The sequence below is a fragment of the Canis lupus genome, chromosome 15 (assembly GCF_003254725.2).
Source record: "Canis lupus dingo isolate Sandy chromosome 15, ASM325472v2, whole genome shotgun sequence".
Lineage (NCBI taxonomy): Eukaryota > Metazoa > Chordata > Mammalia > Carnivora > Canidae > Canis > Canis lupus.
The window spans coordinates 40,332,174-40,346,651 of NC_064257.1; the positions used below are offsets into that span (position 1 = coordinate 40,332,174).

The window sequence follows — 14,478 nt, forward strand, 5'->3', positions numbered from 1 at the left end:
TTATCAGTGAAATTAACTAAACAATTATAATTTCCAAACATTCAATGTCTTGGTAAGTCTGAAACAAAAAAGAATAGAACTTTTTAAGTTAATTTTCATGATCACAAAGACACAAGAATAGAAACCTGATCTTCCACTTCTCATGTGTCACAAGCTAACCAAACTGGACATGGGGGATAAATTAATCAGAACAAATCATTTTACGTACTGTTTCTTTGGCTTTTCTTTCAATTAGATTTCTGTCTTTCAAATAGAACCTAGGTGCAGTTCATTGGCAAAAAGGAAAAGAGGCAAACAAAGAATAGTGCCAAAGTCACAGATACCTAAAGCCAAATGTCATGTCAGAAAATGTCATTGAGTAAACATCTATGAGATTTAAGAAGTGGAGAAAGTTACTTCTCCATCGTAATCACTTCAGTGACATTTGTAAAGTAGTAAAATTTGTGTCAGGAAGGAAGGAGGGACTAGAGGAAGTCTGTTAATTACAACATATTACCTCTCCAGTGTTCAAAAAACATGTCCATCAGCAGAGTGAACAGAAAAGACCGAATCAGAATGAATCAGAAAATTCAGAAATAGCAGCTAAAACCAGAAGAGACTTGGCTTTAAGTTACAAAGCAAATTAAAATAGAAAATTAGAAGAAAGTAGAACCAAAGCCATCGAAAAAGCCTCTCACTGAAAATCAGTAAATGAGTCCCATTTGTTTAGTTATTTATGTTCACCCACTGCTTCCCTCCCCCGGACAAATGTTCCATGCATGGAGAGGAACCAGGTTTATTTCAAACTTCAGAGGGCAAGAGCGATTATATTGTCTCCTCTTTCAAACATTCGTTTTTCTTTTCCTTCAGATCCTATTTAAGGCAGAAGAAGACTAGACCCAAGGGAGGAAAAGAACAGATCCCAGTATTGGACCATCTCTTGTCTATAATTCAGCTACCCCCACATAAAGATATTACTTACCTCTCACAGTCTTGGGCAGCCCTTGTCGTGTTACCTCATATTAGGTGAGAAAATAAACTATGGTTAGATTTGAAAGAGGCACTTAGTGTGCTGATTTAAGTATTTGTTAGCCATTCCTTGCCATTCCCTGACAAAGCCACTGAATGCCAATTTGAACTTTTCCCTTTGTCTCTCAACTTCTTGTACAGACCTCTAGAGAAGGAGAAAGTGATACCACTAGTCACATGCTTCATAGAGTCACTCTTCGTGAATGTTGACAGAGGCAGCTTTGGAAAAGGTCAGTTACAATCTCCCTTTGTTTTCTTCTCTTTCCTGTCTGGCACACCCAGAGTGACTGGGCTCACACTGTGCTCTGACACACACCCCCTTTATGGTAAATCCAGAAGAAAGACAGTAAGGTTGGAGGTGCTGCGTTTGGGCCTCATCACAGGGTGACTGGGTCAGGGTGGCATGAGGGCAAGCCGAATCTGAAGATGGAGCATCAGAGGGTATGACACTCCGGTACCCAGGATGCCTCATTTTCAAGCCACACCTTGAAATGTCCCATGCGCATGCCATCCCTATATACACCTTGGACTCCAGGCACTTCCATTTGCTTACCCTGAGCGAGATACTATCTCTTACAGCCCTCTGACTACCCTCATGACTCTTTCTTCTGCCGGAATCCTTTCTGGATTACAGATTTTCTTTCAAAACTCACTTCAAGCACGCCTCCTCTGGGAAGGCCTACGTGACTTTCTTGGCAGTATTAGCCTGCCCTGCCCGGAGCACCCTTCCCAGTTACATACTTGAACATCTCCTCTCACTAGCCTAGGACAGCAGTTTGAAAGTAGGTATTTTGTTTCATCCTAGCGCAGTTATTTCTTTTTGAACATCATGTATAGCAGTTCGTTTATTTACTGTGCTAGGTTCTCTGTTAGATACTAAGCAGACACTGCAGACTCAGCACAAGTTCAAGTGCTCAATAGCCACATGTGGCTTGGACTGCAGCTGCGTATTGGCACAAGTACAGAACACTGCTGTCCTTGGAGAAAGCTGTATTGGACAGCACTTTCCTCATCTCTGGAGCAGGGGTTGGCAAAGTTTTTATGTAAAGGACCAGAGAGTAAATAGGTTTTCATATTCAGTCCCTGTGGCATATTCTTTATTGTTTGGTTATTGTTTCAAACATCCCTTTAAAAATGTAAAAAGCATTCTTAGCTTGTGGGCCATATAGAAAGAAGGCTACAAAAAGTCTGACTTGTGGACCAAAGTTTGCCAGCCTCTGGTCTAGGAATAAATGAATGTCGAATTAAAGGAAAATAATTTATTAGCTTTTGAAAAGTACAAGTGCATCTCCTTAAAACTTCTAGTTTGGGTAATGCCATTGTGTGGGACCATTGAACTTCCTCCTCATCTTAATTAATGGAACATGTATTCTTTGTTTTTGAATATTTTTTTCTTAAAAAAGCTAAAATACATGACTTGGAAACCTTGTCTTTTTAGTTCCTTCTTGTTACATTCTGAATATTGGACAGATGATTCTTTAGAAGGCACAAATTCACTTTAACAACTTCTATAAATAGCAAGTATTAGATAAATGAGATGTCTAGTAGTTAATCTGTCAAAGGAATAAGTTATATGGTTAGTCCTGTTTTTCTGCCCTCAGGAAACTTATTTGTTCTTTGTCAAGCTGTAAATACTCTGCTAAGTTTGGAAGAATCTTCTGAACTCCTTCATTTGGTTCCTGTGGAACGCGTGAAGAATTTAGTAATGTAAGTAAATACACCCCCGGTTTATCTTACTCACAAATAAAATATAAAAGCTTCTGTTCTTGTGAAAACTTGGGCATAATGAAAGTCCTTGGTTTGATCTATTTATACGTTAGTTGTGTTCATATTAGAAATTTGTTATCGATCTGAATCCTTAAAATAAGTCCATCCTTTACACGGTCTTTAAATGCAGATCCATCTCTGTGGAGAGGTATTTTACCATGTGTGTAAACTAGTGTTGTAGATTGTCCCCAACCCTAGCATCTCCCCATGTTGACCTTCTGTAACTTCCCGAGTACTTCCAGCATACATATTTCTACTACACTTAGTCTCATCTCCACACGTTCACCGTTTCAGAATACTTTCCTGTGGTCCTTTTACTGCATACAAACACAGCCCAGTGCATTGTTTGTTTGCAAGTTGATGTCACCCTGTTCCCGACTTTGGTAGTAGCCCTGAGCTGTTACTGGGGAGCTGTTTTCTACTCAGCCCAGTACCCCTTCTTAAAGTAAAACCTGGTAAAGTAGTTGACTTCTTTTTCTAGACTCTAATCCATTTTATGCATTTTAAAACAGGTTTATTCATTTCCTTCATTCAGTAAATATTCACTCGCTTTTCTCATGTAGCAGGCCGTGGCACTGGGAGACACGTTCAGTGAGTGAGACACACACAGTACTCTGCCTTCATGGAGTTGCTGTTCTAGCAAGAAGAAATACTGAGCAAAATAATACATACACTGTATAGCACATTAGACAGTGGTAAGAAAATTAAAGCAGAGGCGGGATAGGGAGAGTCTGAAGGGCTAGAAACAAGGACACTTTCAAATAGGGAAGGCCTCACCAAGAAGGAGACATTTGAGCAGAAACGGAGAAGCATCAAGGAAGTAAATCGGGGGATCTGGGATCTGAGGCTCCCTGCGTTCCTGTCCCAGAAGACCTGAGCGTTGCCACTGGGAGGGGCTGCCCAGCAAGGAGCCATTGTGGAACTTTTCTCTTGATTGCAACACCAAGCCAACTTCCAGCAGGCACAGTCCTTGCATGTAGTCAAAACTATGATTCTGAGCCGCAGGGAAGAGCTGTTTTCTTGGTGTGTGTGAGGCCACCTCAGCCATCTCAAATCCTTGAAGTATGTCATGATAAGAATGACTTACGAATGGAGCGTGTTAGCTTATGGCAGGTGCCACAGCTTCTGTGTTCTTCCTCTGAGGAGACATCCCCCTGCAGTTCCCACAGGGATAGGATATATGTGAATGCTTCCGCTTAAGCTGTATGTCCTTGAGCACATCACTCATTGTTGCAAGGCCTCAGATTCTAAAATGAAGCTAAATGTCTACATAAAGCTTTAACTTGGTTCCTTGTACATTCCCTTCACCAGTGATGATTTTCTGTGGTTTTTGTTATAGTCTAAATAGTCGGCTGTATGGTGCAGGTTGGGTCTAATAAATATCTTGTTGCAGAACATTTCCCTTGGAGCCATCTGTGTTGCTGTTAGCTGATCTCTATTATCAGAGGTTATCATTATGTGGCTGCAAAGGGCCACTTTCTGAGGAAGCCTTAATGGAATTATTTCCCAAGTTACAAGCAAACATTTCAACTGGTCTATCCAAGGTAATGGTGTTTTGTGACATGTTCTCGGTCTCTCATCTTTTGATATGTATGTATTGCCCATCATTATCAAAGCCCCTTAATCAGAAAGTGCTGCTGTGGGGTGATTTCTATTTAAAACAGTGATTCGTGAACACTGACCTACAAGCTGATTGCAGCAGGATTAATTGGGAAGCTAAATACAAATATGAATTCTAGATCCTCATAGGCCAGAATTCTGACTCAATAGGGCTGAAACAGAAAAATCTGCATAGTTTTTTAAAGCCCCCTATGTGATTCTGCTGTTTGGTCAAGTGTACGTAAATACACAAATACATACAAATAAAAATCACTAATTGCAACAGGATTGTAAGTTTATTGAGATTCTTTGTACTTATTTACAGAGATGCTCATAGTGTCATAGTTGAAAGGAAAACGTGCTTCTCTGGGAAACTTTATCTTCTCAGTCTAGTCTGGTCATTAAACTGATCCATGTACTATTTGAATGAGGTCTTGGTTGGTGTCCAATATGAAATAAGGGATAGAATAACATGTATTTCTCTGACAAGTGGTTTATTTTCCTTAGTCCTATATAACATGGAATCTCACTGTCTATAAATCAGTTTCTTCTGTGTAAACTTTGGAATTTGAAACATGCCTTTTACCTTGTCTAGATTCGGCTCTTGACAATAAGGATCCTAAACCATTTTGAGGTTCGACTTCCAGAAATGATGGAGGTATTTTCACTGTTAATTTGAATAACTTGTTAAAAACATTACTCAGTTTTTTTTATTTCCAAAAGGACACTTGTGCAGAAAGTTCAAACACTGTTGTACAAATGTCTATCTTAAAAACTGAAATTCTTTGTTGTAATTTTTACTTCTGCCCACACTGAAAATTCACTGGTAATTGGTGAATATTCTTTCAGATTTTTTGTATCCACATGTATAATTTAAACAAATGGCCTCATGGAAGGTTTTTCCGTATCAGTACCTGTAGGCTACTTCATTTCTTTTGAAGCTTCAACATTATACCACAGTTGAAGATATCTTGCATAACCAGTTCTCTGCTGACGGATTCTAACATGGGTTGTTTGTAGTTTTTCAGCATTTCCAATAAAAGGGTAGTGAACATCCTTATGCTGATGTATTTGAATAGGGAAATATTCCCATAATGCAGATTACTACTTCTAAAAGCAGAACTGTAGAGTGAAGTATATATACACATTTTTATTTCAACAAATGTGGCCAATCAATTTGAGTCATTTTGAGAATTAGTCTTCCATTTTTTACTTGTCATTTCTGTGCTAAACATTAATCTTAAATTATCTCTTGAAAAACAAATGAGGGATCCCTGGGTGGCGCAGCGGTTTGGCGCCTGCCTTTGGCCCAGGGCGCGATCCTGGAGACCCGGGATCGAATCCCACATCGGGCTCCCGGTGCATGGAGCCTGCTTCTCCCTCTGCCTGTGTCTCTGCCTCTCTCTCTCTCTCTGTGACTATCATAAATAAATAAAAATTTAAAAAAAAAAGAAAAAAAAAAAAAAACAAATGATATGAGGAAAAATTAATCATTTACTCAAAAAAGTGTTGCTTATTTAATTTCAAACATTAACATATCCCAGTTTTTCTTTTTTTAGAACTTTGGCTCCATTTCATGGTCTTTTTTGGGAAATCAAAGTACTGACCTGCCTCCTTGGTTTTCTCCATTCACTCAGGATGATGGGCTTTCAGAGCGTCAGTCTGCCTTTGCTGTGTTACGCCAGGCAGAACTCGTTCCAGCAACTGTGAGTGATTACAGAGAGAAACTTCTTCACTTGAGAAAACTAAGACATGATGTGGTGCAGGCAACAGTCCCTGATGGGCCATTGCAGGAGGTATAAAAAAGTGTCCATGTTTTTTGAACTTAATTATGCTTTATGATCTGTTTTGCTGGCTTTTGGAAAGAGAAACCTACCAAGTAGTTAAAAATTTTTAAGCTATGTAAATCTCCACAGTTTTTTTAGATGCTTTGAATTAAATGGCTCTGCCAGCCTATTCAACAGTGGAAATAATTTACCCTCCTCCATTCTCCTGAGTATGTACATAATACGTGAAGGGAGGAAGTACATGGCAACAGGAGCACTCAACATCAGGCTTAAAACCTGATGCTCTTCTCCAGGTCTGTTCACTACCGCAGGATGTCAGGCACACCTACCTTTTGTATGGTATTTTTCATCCATGACCGTTGAATGTGGATCAGAGATGCCTTTGGGAGGAAGGCCAAGTAGAGGAATTCCCTTTAGATCAGAGCAGTTCCGCCCTTAACCTGTTTTATATATTATCGTCCTTTGCTACGTTTCGTTTGGAAAAAGGGCTCTGCTGCTAAAATAGTCACAAACACCTCGCCCCCAATTATAATAAAGCTACCATTGTGTATAATGCCTCCCTAACACATGGGGATGTGAGTAATGACAATTGTTCTCAAGGCAACTGAGAAAACTTTAGACCTTTGGAACTGAATGCCTGTAATGCATTAGAGTTTGAAAACTCGGCCATCTGCTTATAAAACCCTCGCTGCCATTTACAGTGTACTATCTTGGGTTCTTGGGGATCTGTGCCTTACTGCTTACCCTTTAGGTTTTGTCTTACAAGGGGACAGGAAGAACGTGTTTGCTAGGTGGGAATTTAATCACAAGTCTTTTCAAATTCTACATCTTTTGTGAACATCTGGAGCAAGTGTTGAGTACGTTTGCTTTAGGGATTCTTCTCTGTTAAATAGCGAGTGACGTTTGGGGTAGAGTTGGAAAATTATTATATACTGAAGTTTGGAGTGGTACCTACAGCTTTTTCCTTTAAAGCACAGGCTTCTTTCCAACCTCCAGTTGTCTTGAGTTGGGATATTTGTATCTTTACGCCTTCTATTCTGCTTTATTACCCATTTACTAAACTAGTCTCCTATAATTGCAGGTGCCACTTCGTTATTTATTAGGAATGTTGTATGTTAACTTCAGTGCCCTCTGGGATCCTGTTATTGAACTAATAAGGTAAACATGGGTTACAATGATGACACTATTATGTTTTAACTACTGTAGAATGATCAGGCCAGTATTATACTCCATCTAGGTGTGATTTAAATGAATGGGTAGGTATAGTATCTGTAGCTCCAGTCCTTTGGACAAAGTGAAGAAAAAGTAAACATCACTTAACTCTCTAATACCAAGTTTTTCAACAGTTTGACTGTTCTGTGTATGTTTCTTTGTGCTTCGAAATAACTTTGGAGGACTTTGTCTTTTTACTTTTTATGAAACATTTTTTATTGCTGAATTATTTTTTAGAGTAATAGGATATTGTATAATAATTGCAAAATTTTATTATATAGTGAGTCAGTGAGCCAAACTTTAGTTTAAAAATAAGGACTTTTTGGGCAATCCCAGGGGCTTAGCAGTTTAGCGCCACCTTCGGCCTGGGGCATGATCCTTGGAGACCCAGGATCGAGTCCCACGTCGGGCTCCCTGCATGGAGCCTGCTTCTCCCTCTGCCTGTGTCTCTGCCTCTCTCTCTCTGTTTCTATGAATAAATAAATAAAATCTTAAAAAAAAACAAAATAAATTAATTAAAAAAATAAAAATAAGGACTTTTTAAAATCCTAGTTGTCCAGTGTCCAAAATTCCCTTATAGCTCTAAAAAGGACCTTAATAATCACATAGAAAATACATATATTATGCCTTATATGTAGTCTGTCCTTTTGCAGGCATTTGCCTTCAGATGGTCTGATCTGGCTTTTTGTCAGATTAGAAACATGGGTGACCTCTCAAAACCCTAACCATCAGTTTTTATCTGACAGAAGTAGAATAAACCAATCTCTTTCCTATTTGGAACTAATTTGTCTTCTTTTTACTGCCCTTTAGAACCATTAGACCATTATGATGACGACAAGGCCTTCTAACATCAACTTCATAATTTTCTTTATTGTGCTTAGGGGGAAGAATCTGATATATGTGTTTCTAATAGCCCATTATCAAAAATGTTGGTTTCTCAGTTATTGAATGCCTTTAATGGTTCTCCATTGCTGGTAGGCTGTCCTCTTGCTGGGTACATCTATCTGTCATGTATAGTTAAGTACATTTATTTGTCACGTATAGTCAACAACATACATAGTTCATGTCTTGTATAATGGTTATCCACCTTTGCCTAGCAGTCTGTACTTTGCCCAGGGACATCCCTGTGGTCAGAGGAGTGACGCCTGGGAACTGGAGACTGATCTTTACTAAGAAGCCCTTTAATCTGGGCTGGCATGGGGCTCAGAATGCATGAAAAGCAGCTCAGGGAAAAGGGAGGCAGGAATCCAGCCTGTGTCTCTATGGAGACTGTCTTCCAGCTGCTCCTCAGTAGAGCTATTGGCTGAGACCTGCTTGAGAGTCTCTACTGGCCCCTCATCTGTCCGGGAACACAGACACACACTCAACACACACACACTTAATCACAACCTTCTATGGCAGTAAAAAGAGTGTTGAGCTGGGGGATTACTATTAAAGATGATATCCAATCTCCAAATGTGAAAAAGAAGGTTCTTGGTCCTTACCTGTGCCCCTGGTTTGGTGCCTTGTGTTGATCGGGAGGGGCCAGACCTGCTCCTTCAAACTCCATAGTCAGTGATCCCCAAGAGCTAGGCTAAGGCCTTCTCATGCTCCATCTGGGTCCTGGTAATTGTTGATCCTCTCTCTGGAGCCTGTCTGGTCAGGCACAGAGCTAGAGGTGACCAGTAAGATATTAGGAACAGGGGGAAAAAAAGTATTCTTAGAAAATTAATGGCAGAAAGATTATAAACATTTTGAGACTATTGTTTTTATGATACCAGATTATATAAACACTTAAATGATTCATTGCTTCAAATTCTGAAAGATGTTTCATGTAATTATTTATTTTGCCTTTTTGTTAATGATAAGTATATTAATTCGGTGAAGAAAAACCAATATTTAACATTAGTTTTGAACAAACTAAGTTCTCTCTCCAGTTCCCTCCTTTCTTTAATGTGCCATGCTTCATACTTGATGCTCTGTTCCCATTATTGTACCTTTAAAAGTGTTCTTACAGGGATCTATAGGCTTTCAAAAATGTTATTTAGTATTTTATGACTCTAAAAATAATTCCTCTTCAAAAAATTAAAAATAAAAATACCACATGATTCAGTAATTCAACTACTGGGTATTTACCAAAGAACAAAAACACTAATTTGAAAAGACATATGTTTACTGCAGCATTGTTTATAATAGCTAAGATAAGGAAGCAACCTAAATGTCCATCAATAAATGAATGGTTAAGAAAGATGTGGTGTGGTATACTGTGGAATATTATGCAGCCATAGAAAAGGATGAGATCAGGCCGTTTGAAACAACATGGGTGGACCTAGAGGATATCATGCTAAGTGAAATAAGTCATACTGAGAAAGACAAGTATCATGTGATTCCACTTATGAATGGAATCTTAAAAAAAAAAATAAACAAAAAGCAGAATCAGTCCTACAAGTACAAAGAACAAACTGATGGTTGCCAGAGGGGAAGAGGTGAAGGGGTTGGGCAGAATGGGAAGGGGAGTGGGAGATACAAGCTTCCAGTTACGGAGTGAGTCATGAGAATAAAAGACAGAGTTTAAGGAATATAGTCAGTGACATTGTAATAGCAATGCAATGGAGCGGGTGGTAGCTACACATGTGGTGAGCATAGCACAATGTAATAAATTTGTCATATCATTAAGTTGTACACCTAAACTAATAGTGTGTGTCAACTATACTCAATAATCATAATAGTAGTAATAATAATTCCTGCTCAGTTCAGGCATTTTAAAAAATATAAAGAAGTACAAAATTTTTAAGCCCCATATTTGGGGATAACCTAATTAAATTTTAGTTATATCTTTTCACCTTTTTTTTTTTCCTGCAAGAGATCTTTTAAAAAGGATTATTCCACATACTTTGTTTTGTGATCTTTTCTCTTAGTTCTCATGCACACGAAATGGAAAATAAACAATTTTGGAAGGTCTACTATGAACATCTAGAAAAAGCAGCTGTACATGCTGGTATGTAAGCGGAAGTGGAGGGGGGACTGGGAAGAAAAGAGATTGTTTAATTTTTTTCCTGCTTAATTGCACATGAATGGGAAAACAAATGAGAAATTTATTATTTTGATGATCTTTGGATATAGTTTATTGTTTCCTCATATTACTAGAGAAAGAAATGCACCCACTTGAAGAAACACATAGGACAGATGTTTACATTTCTCTAATGGTTCTGACCTTTTCCTTGCAGAGAAGGAGCTACAAAATGATGTCAGAGATGAGAAGTCCATTGGAGATGAAAGTTGGGAGCAGACTCAGGAAGGAGATGTTGGAGCTCTTTATCATGAGCAGTTAGTGTCGAAAACTGACTGTCGGGAAAGATTGGACCACACCAACTTTCGATTTTTGCTCTGGCGAGCTCTGGCAAAATTCCCAGAGAGGATAGAGCCACGGTCCAGGGAACTCTCCCCACTTTTCTTGAGATTTATCAAGTAAGTCTTCCTTTCTAGGAACATCCTGGTAGGGTGTGAGGAAGAGAAGATGCAAAGTCTTAAGCTCCCAAGTAGCCTCAGTGTTTTTATATGTCTGTCACGTTTTCAGATCATTGACACCTCTATAAAGCACTGGCTCTCTCAGAGAACAACTGGTTTTATTCACCACTTGATTTTATATGAGTCAGGATTTTACCAGCCTATAAATGCTGTTAATAGAAATTCCAGGTTAAATTAAAAAATCTAAAAATTCCAGGTTACAAAACAAAAAAGGCCATCATATTAGATCAATGTATAAAGCCCTTGTTATTTCTTGCCCTGTTTGTCATTTTATTGCCTGCCTGAGGCTTTAAAGTACTTTCCAGTAACACAACCCCTGCCACTCTTTTGTGAGCCTCCCAATGTTTCCCAGGATGCTGATGGAATGTATTCTCAAAGGATAACAAGAACTTTCTGGAGCATTGTTTTGTTTTGACTAGATAGGTTGTGTGATAGTTGGATTGCTTTAAAACTAAAGATAAGGGATGTATTGTAAAGAGCAGTACTAATTATTCAATAAAAATATATATTTTCCATTAGTGTTTCATCATATGGGAAAATATTCTTGGTGTAGTAAGCAGGCTACAAACCACAGCATGCTTGGTTTGTTTGAGGAACAGCCAGGAGATTTGAGTGGCTGCAGCAGTGACCCTTGGAGAAAGTAGTTGAAGATGAGGGCAAAAACTTACAGGACAAATTGTGTGAGGTCTTTAAGTAATAGTAAGGGACTTTGTTTTTTTCTGTTAGTGAAATGGAAAGCCATTAGAAGATTTCAACAGTCAGGACATGACTTAAATTTTCCTGAGGATTTTTCTAGCTGTCATGTTGAGAATAGACTGTAGGTTGGCCAAAGCGGAGAGACCTACCAGTTTCAGAGATTATAAAAGTCCAGGCAAGAAATGATGGTTACTTGACCAAGGTACCAAGGTACTAGGTACTAGTTATACCTTGTACATAGTGCAACTGATGAGAGGTGGTTGAATTCTAGATATTCTTGGATTTCAACTCAGTAAAAAATATTTTTGAAGGATTGCAACCAGATCAGCCTCTGTGGGGTTTGGTCAGCCAACAGATCAGATGTCTGGGTCTTGGGGGGGCTGGGGAGTGGTAGAGGAAGGTGAAAAGGAGCAACTGGGGATGTCCCTAAGGTTTTGATCTGAGCAACTGGAAGAAGAGTCACCATTTACTGAGATTGGAGGATTGCAGAGGTTCGCAGATTTGTGAGGGAAGATAGTTCATTTTTAGATGTGTTCAGTTTGGGATACTGAATAGACATCTAAGTAGGGGTAATAAGTAGACAGTTGGATTTGGAGTATAGACTCAAGGGGAATATTGGCCTAAAGATTATAAATTGGAAAATCATTAGTATACAGATGATTTCTTAAATTAGGAGATGGGGAATGAGGCCATGCCTAAATGCATATGTAGAGAGAGAAGACTTCCAAGGACTAATAATGATATTTAGAGATTGGAGATAAGGAACCAGCAAAGGAAGCCAGGACAGAGTGACAGAGGAAGAACCAAGACCTCGTAGTATCCCAGGAGCTAAGTTAAAAAAGTATTTCAAAATGGAGTAATGACTTGGATCAGACGTATCTGAGACACCAGTCAGATGAAGCATAAGACTTGACCATTGGCTTTAGAAGTAACCTTAACAAGAGTTGTTTTGGTTAACTGGGTAGGGGATAAAGCTTGATTAAAATGAGCTTAAAAGGAAATGTAAAACAAAAACAAGTATGGACACTTCTTGTGAAAAAGGAAGCAGACAGGTGGAGGGAGATGTGAGAGCAGAGAGAGCTGCTGTTGCTAGGTTGCTATTTAAGATTTAAACAGCATAAATCTGTATCATGCTGGTATGAATGATCCAGAAGGGAGGGAAAATTCGTAATGCAAGAAAGGGAATAAAATTGTTGGAGTGCTGTCTTTGAATAGTTAAAAGAAGATAGGATCCAGTGCATAAGTAGAAAAGTTTATGTGACTAATTGAAGCAAAGATTCAGGCAGGTCAGTCGATACTGTGGTAGAAGAGTAGTGATTTTTTTCACGTAACTCTTCAGGCTTAATTGTATTTATAGAATGAAGACAGTGATATTTAGTTTCCTTGCCTTGTTTTGAAGGCAAAATAATGTTTATCAGTTGTTTTGTGAATTTCAAAGAGCTATACATATGCAAGCTAGGACTAACGGTGTTAATAGGAAATCAGTTTCTCACTATGTTGAGTTTCCAAATTTTTCCCTAAAAAAAGAAGTAGGTTACAAATGGATTACTGGAGATGGGGAAAGGAGCCTGAAAAAGAAGTAGTTTCTGCATTTAAGAAGACTTAGAAACTAAAGATACACAGTTTTTAAAGCAAATACTTTTATAGATGATCCAAGCTAATGGAAAACTTAAATATCACCTTTAATTCCATCTTCAAAATATATTTTAGGCTTTTTATTTTATTTTATTTTATTTTTTATTTTTTGACTAGAAGTTTGCATTTCTAAATATGTTTCAAACAATTCAATATTAGAACTAATTCGTGAATCTGTTGTAAGCATTCTTTGAGAGGAGCAAACCAGAAGCTGGAATGACCAACAATGGCAACAATACTGTGAAATAGGTGACATCTAAGGAGTACTTGCTGCGTATTGGGAGCATGCTTGTAAATGCTCTGAATTATCTTACTTAATAAACATGAGGGAACATGCTGAGCATGGAGAAAAGGTTTAAACAAATATGTCCTATATGGTTAACTGAGTGTTGAGAATACAGCAGAGACGTCATTAAATGGATGATGGTATGGTTGTTAACTGACACAGCAACTTTGCTCATTTTATTCATTCATCCATTTTTTATGTGTTAAGCATTAGACCGTGCTGGGTGAGAATACGAAGGTGAATGAGGTGTAGCTTCCCAGCTCTCCAGGTGCAGTTTAGTATATTTACCAGGAGTTTAACATAATTAACCTGGGGTTACTTCCAGGTTGGTAGGGTGCTATCCGCAAACATGTTTCACCAGTATGTTTTTGGATGCAGACTTTAAAGTCCATCTGATCAGTTTCCTTATATCCATAGCCCAGTGCCATGCACAAAACAGACAACAAATGAATAACTGTTGGATGAATGAATTAAAGGAACACAAAACCAGTGCACTCTGTGACAGCCTTCAAGATGATAGTAGTTCCTTAGAATAGTGGGTCACAAAGGGATGGAATGTCATGAAATAAATGTGAACACCAAGTATACAAGCTTAGTTTAAAGAGACAGAAGATAAAGACTGACTGATTTTCATTGCCTGGACATCCAGTTTGAGTCTGTGTTATGTCATGACTGTCCCCATAGCCACGGAGTTGACAGTCCGTCTGTCTTAGACCACGTCCAGAGGACGGAATTCTGTTGTGGCACTGTATTTGCAAAAGAACACTGGCAAAGTAGAAAGCGGCTGGTGCAGAGTGACCAGCATGGTCTTAATGCTATGCTTTAATTATTTAACATAATCCAGTCCGACACCCACCCTCCTCCAATTATGGTTCCAGAAACAGGGACACTGATTTCAATTCAGTCCAAAAGGGACTTTTCATGGCAGTGTAACAGTGGGATTTTAAAAGCATAACTGCAGTTAGCAATAGATTTGTCAAG

General features: G+C 38.6%; 1 protein-coding gene and 1 long non-coding RNA gene across 2 annotated transcripts in view; one reads left to right on the plus strand and one right to left on the minus strand.

Moving 5' to 3' along the window:
• The window catches only part of UTP20 (UTP20 small subunit processome component), a 95,652-nt gene that overhangs the window by 19,023 nt on the left and 62,151 nt on the right, over positions 1-14,478 (plus strand). Inside the window, exons 13-21 of the mRNA XM_025439330.3 lie at positions 850-1,005; positions 1,150-1,238; positions 2,610-2,715; positions 4,169-4,319; positions 4,970-5,032; positions 6,012-6,170; positions 7,243-7,319; positions 10,271-10,350; positions 10,580-10,820. Of these exons, the coding sequence (XP_025295115.1) occupies positions 850-1,005; positions 1,150-1,238; positions 2,610-2,715; positions 4,169-4,319; positions 4,970-5,032; positions 6,012-6,170; positions 7,243-7,319; positions 10,271-10,350; positions 10,580-10,820 (1,122 nt within the window). The remainder of the gene's footprint in view (positions 1-849; positions 1,006-1,149; positions 1,239-2,609; positions 2,716-4,168; positions 4,320-4,969; positions 5,033-6,011; positions 6,171-7,242; positions 7,320-10,270; positions 10,351-10,579; positions 10,821-14,478) is intronic.
• Positions 7,585-14,478, minus strand: part of LOC112654725 (uncharacterized) — a 32,936-nt gene continuing 26,042 nt past the window's right edge. The window contains exons 2-4 of the long non-coding RNA XR_004804958.2: positions 10,567-10,845; positions 8,858-9,024; positions 7,585-7,842 (exon numbers count right to left, since the gene is read on the minus strand). This is a non-coding gene — a long non-coding RNA (uncharacterized LOC112654725). The remainder of the gene's footprint in view (positions 7,843-8,857; positions 9,025-10,566; positions 10,846-14,478) is intronic.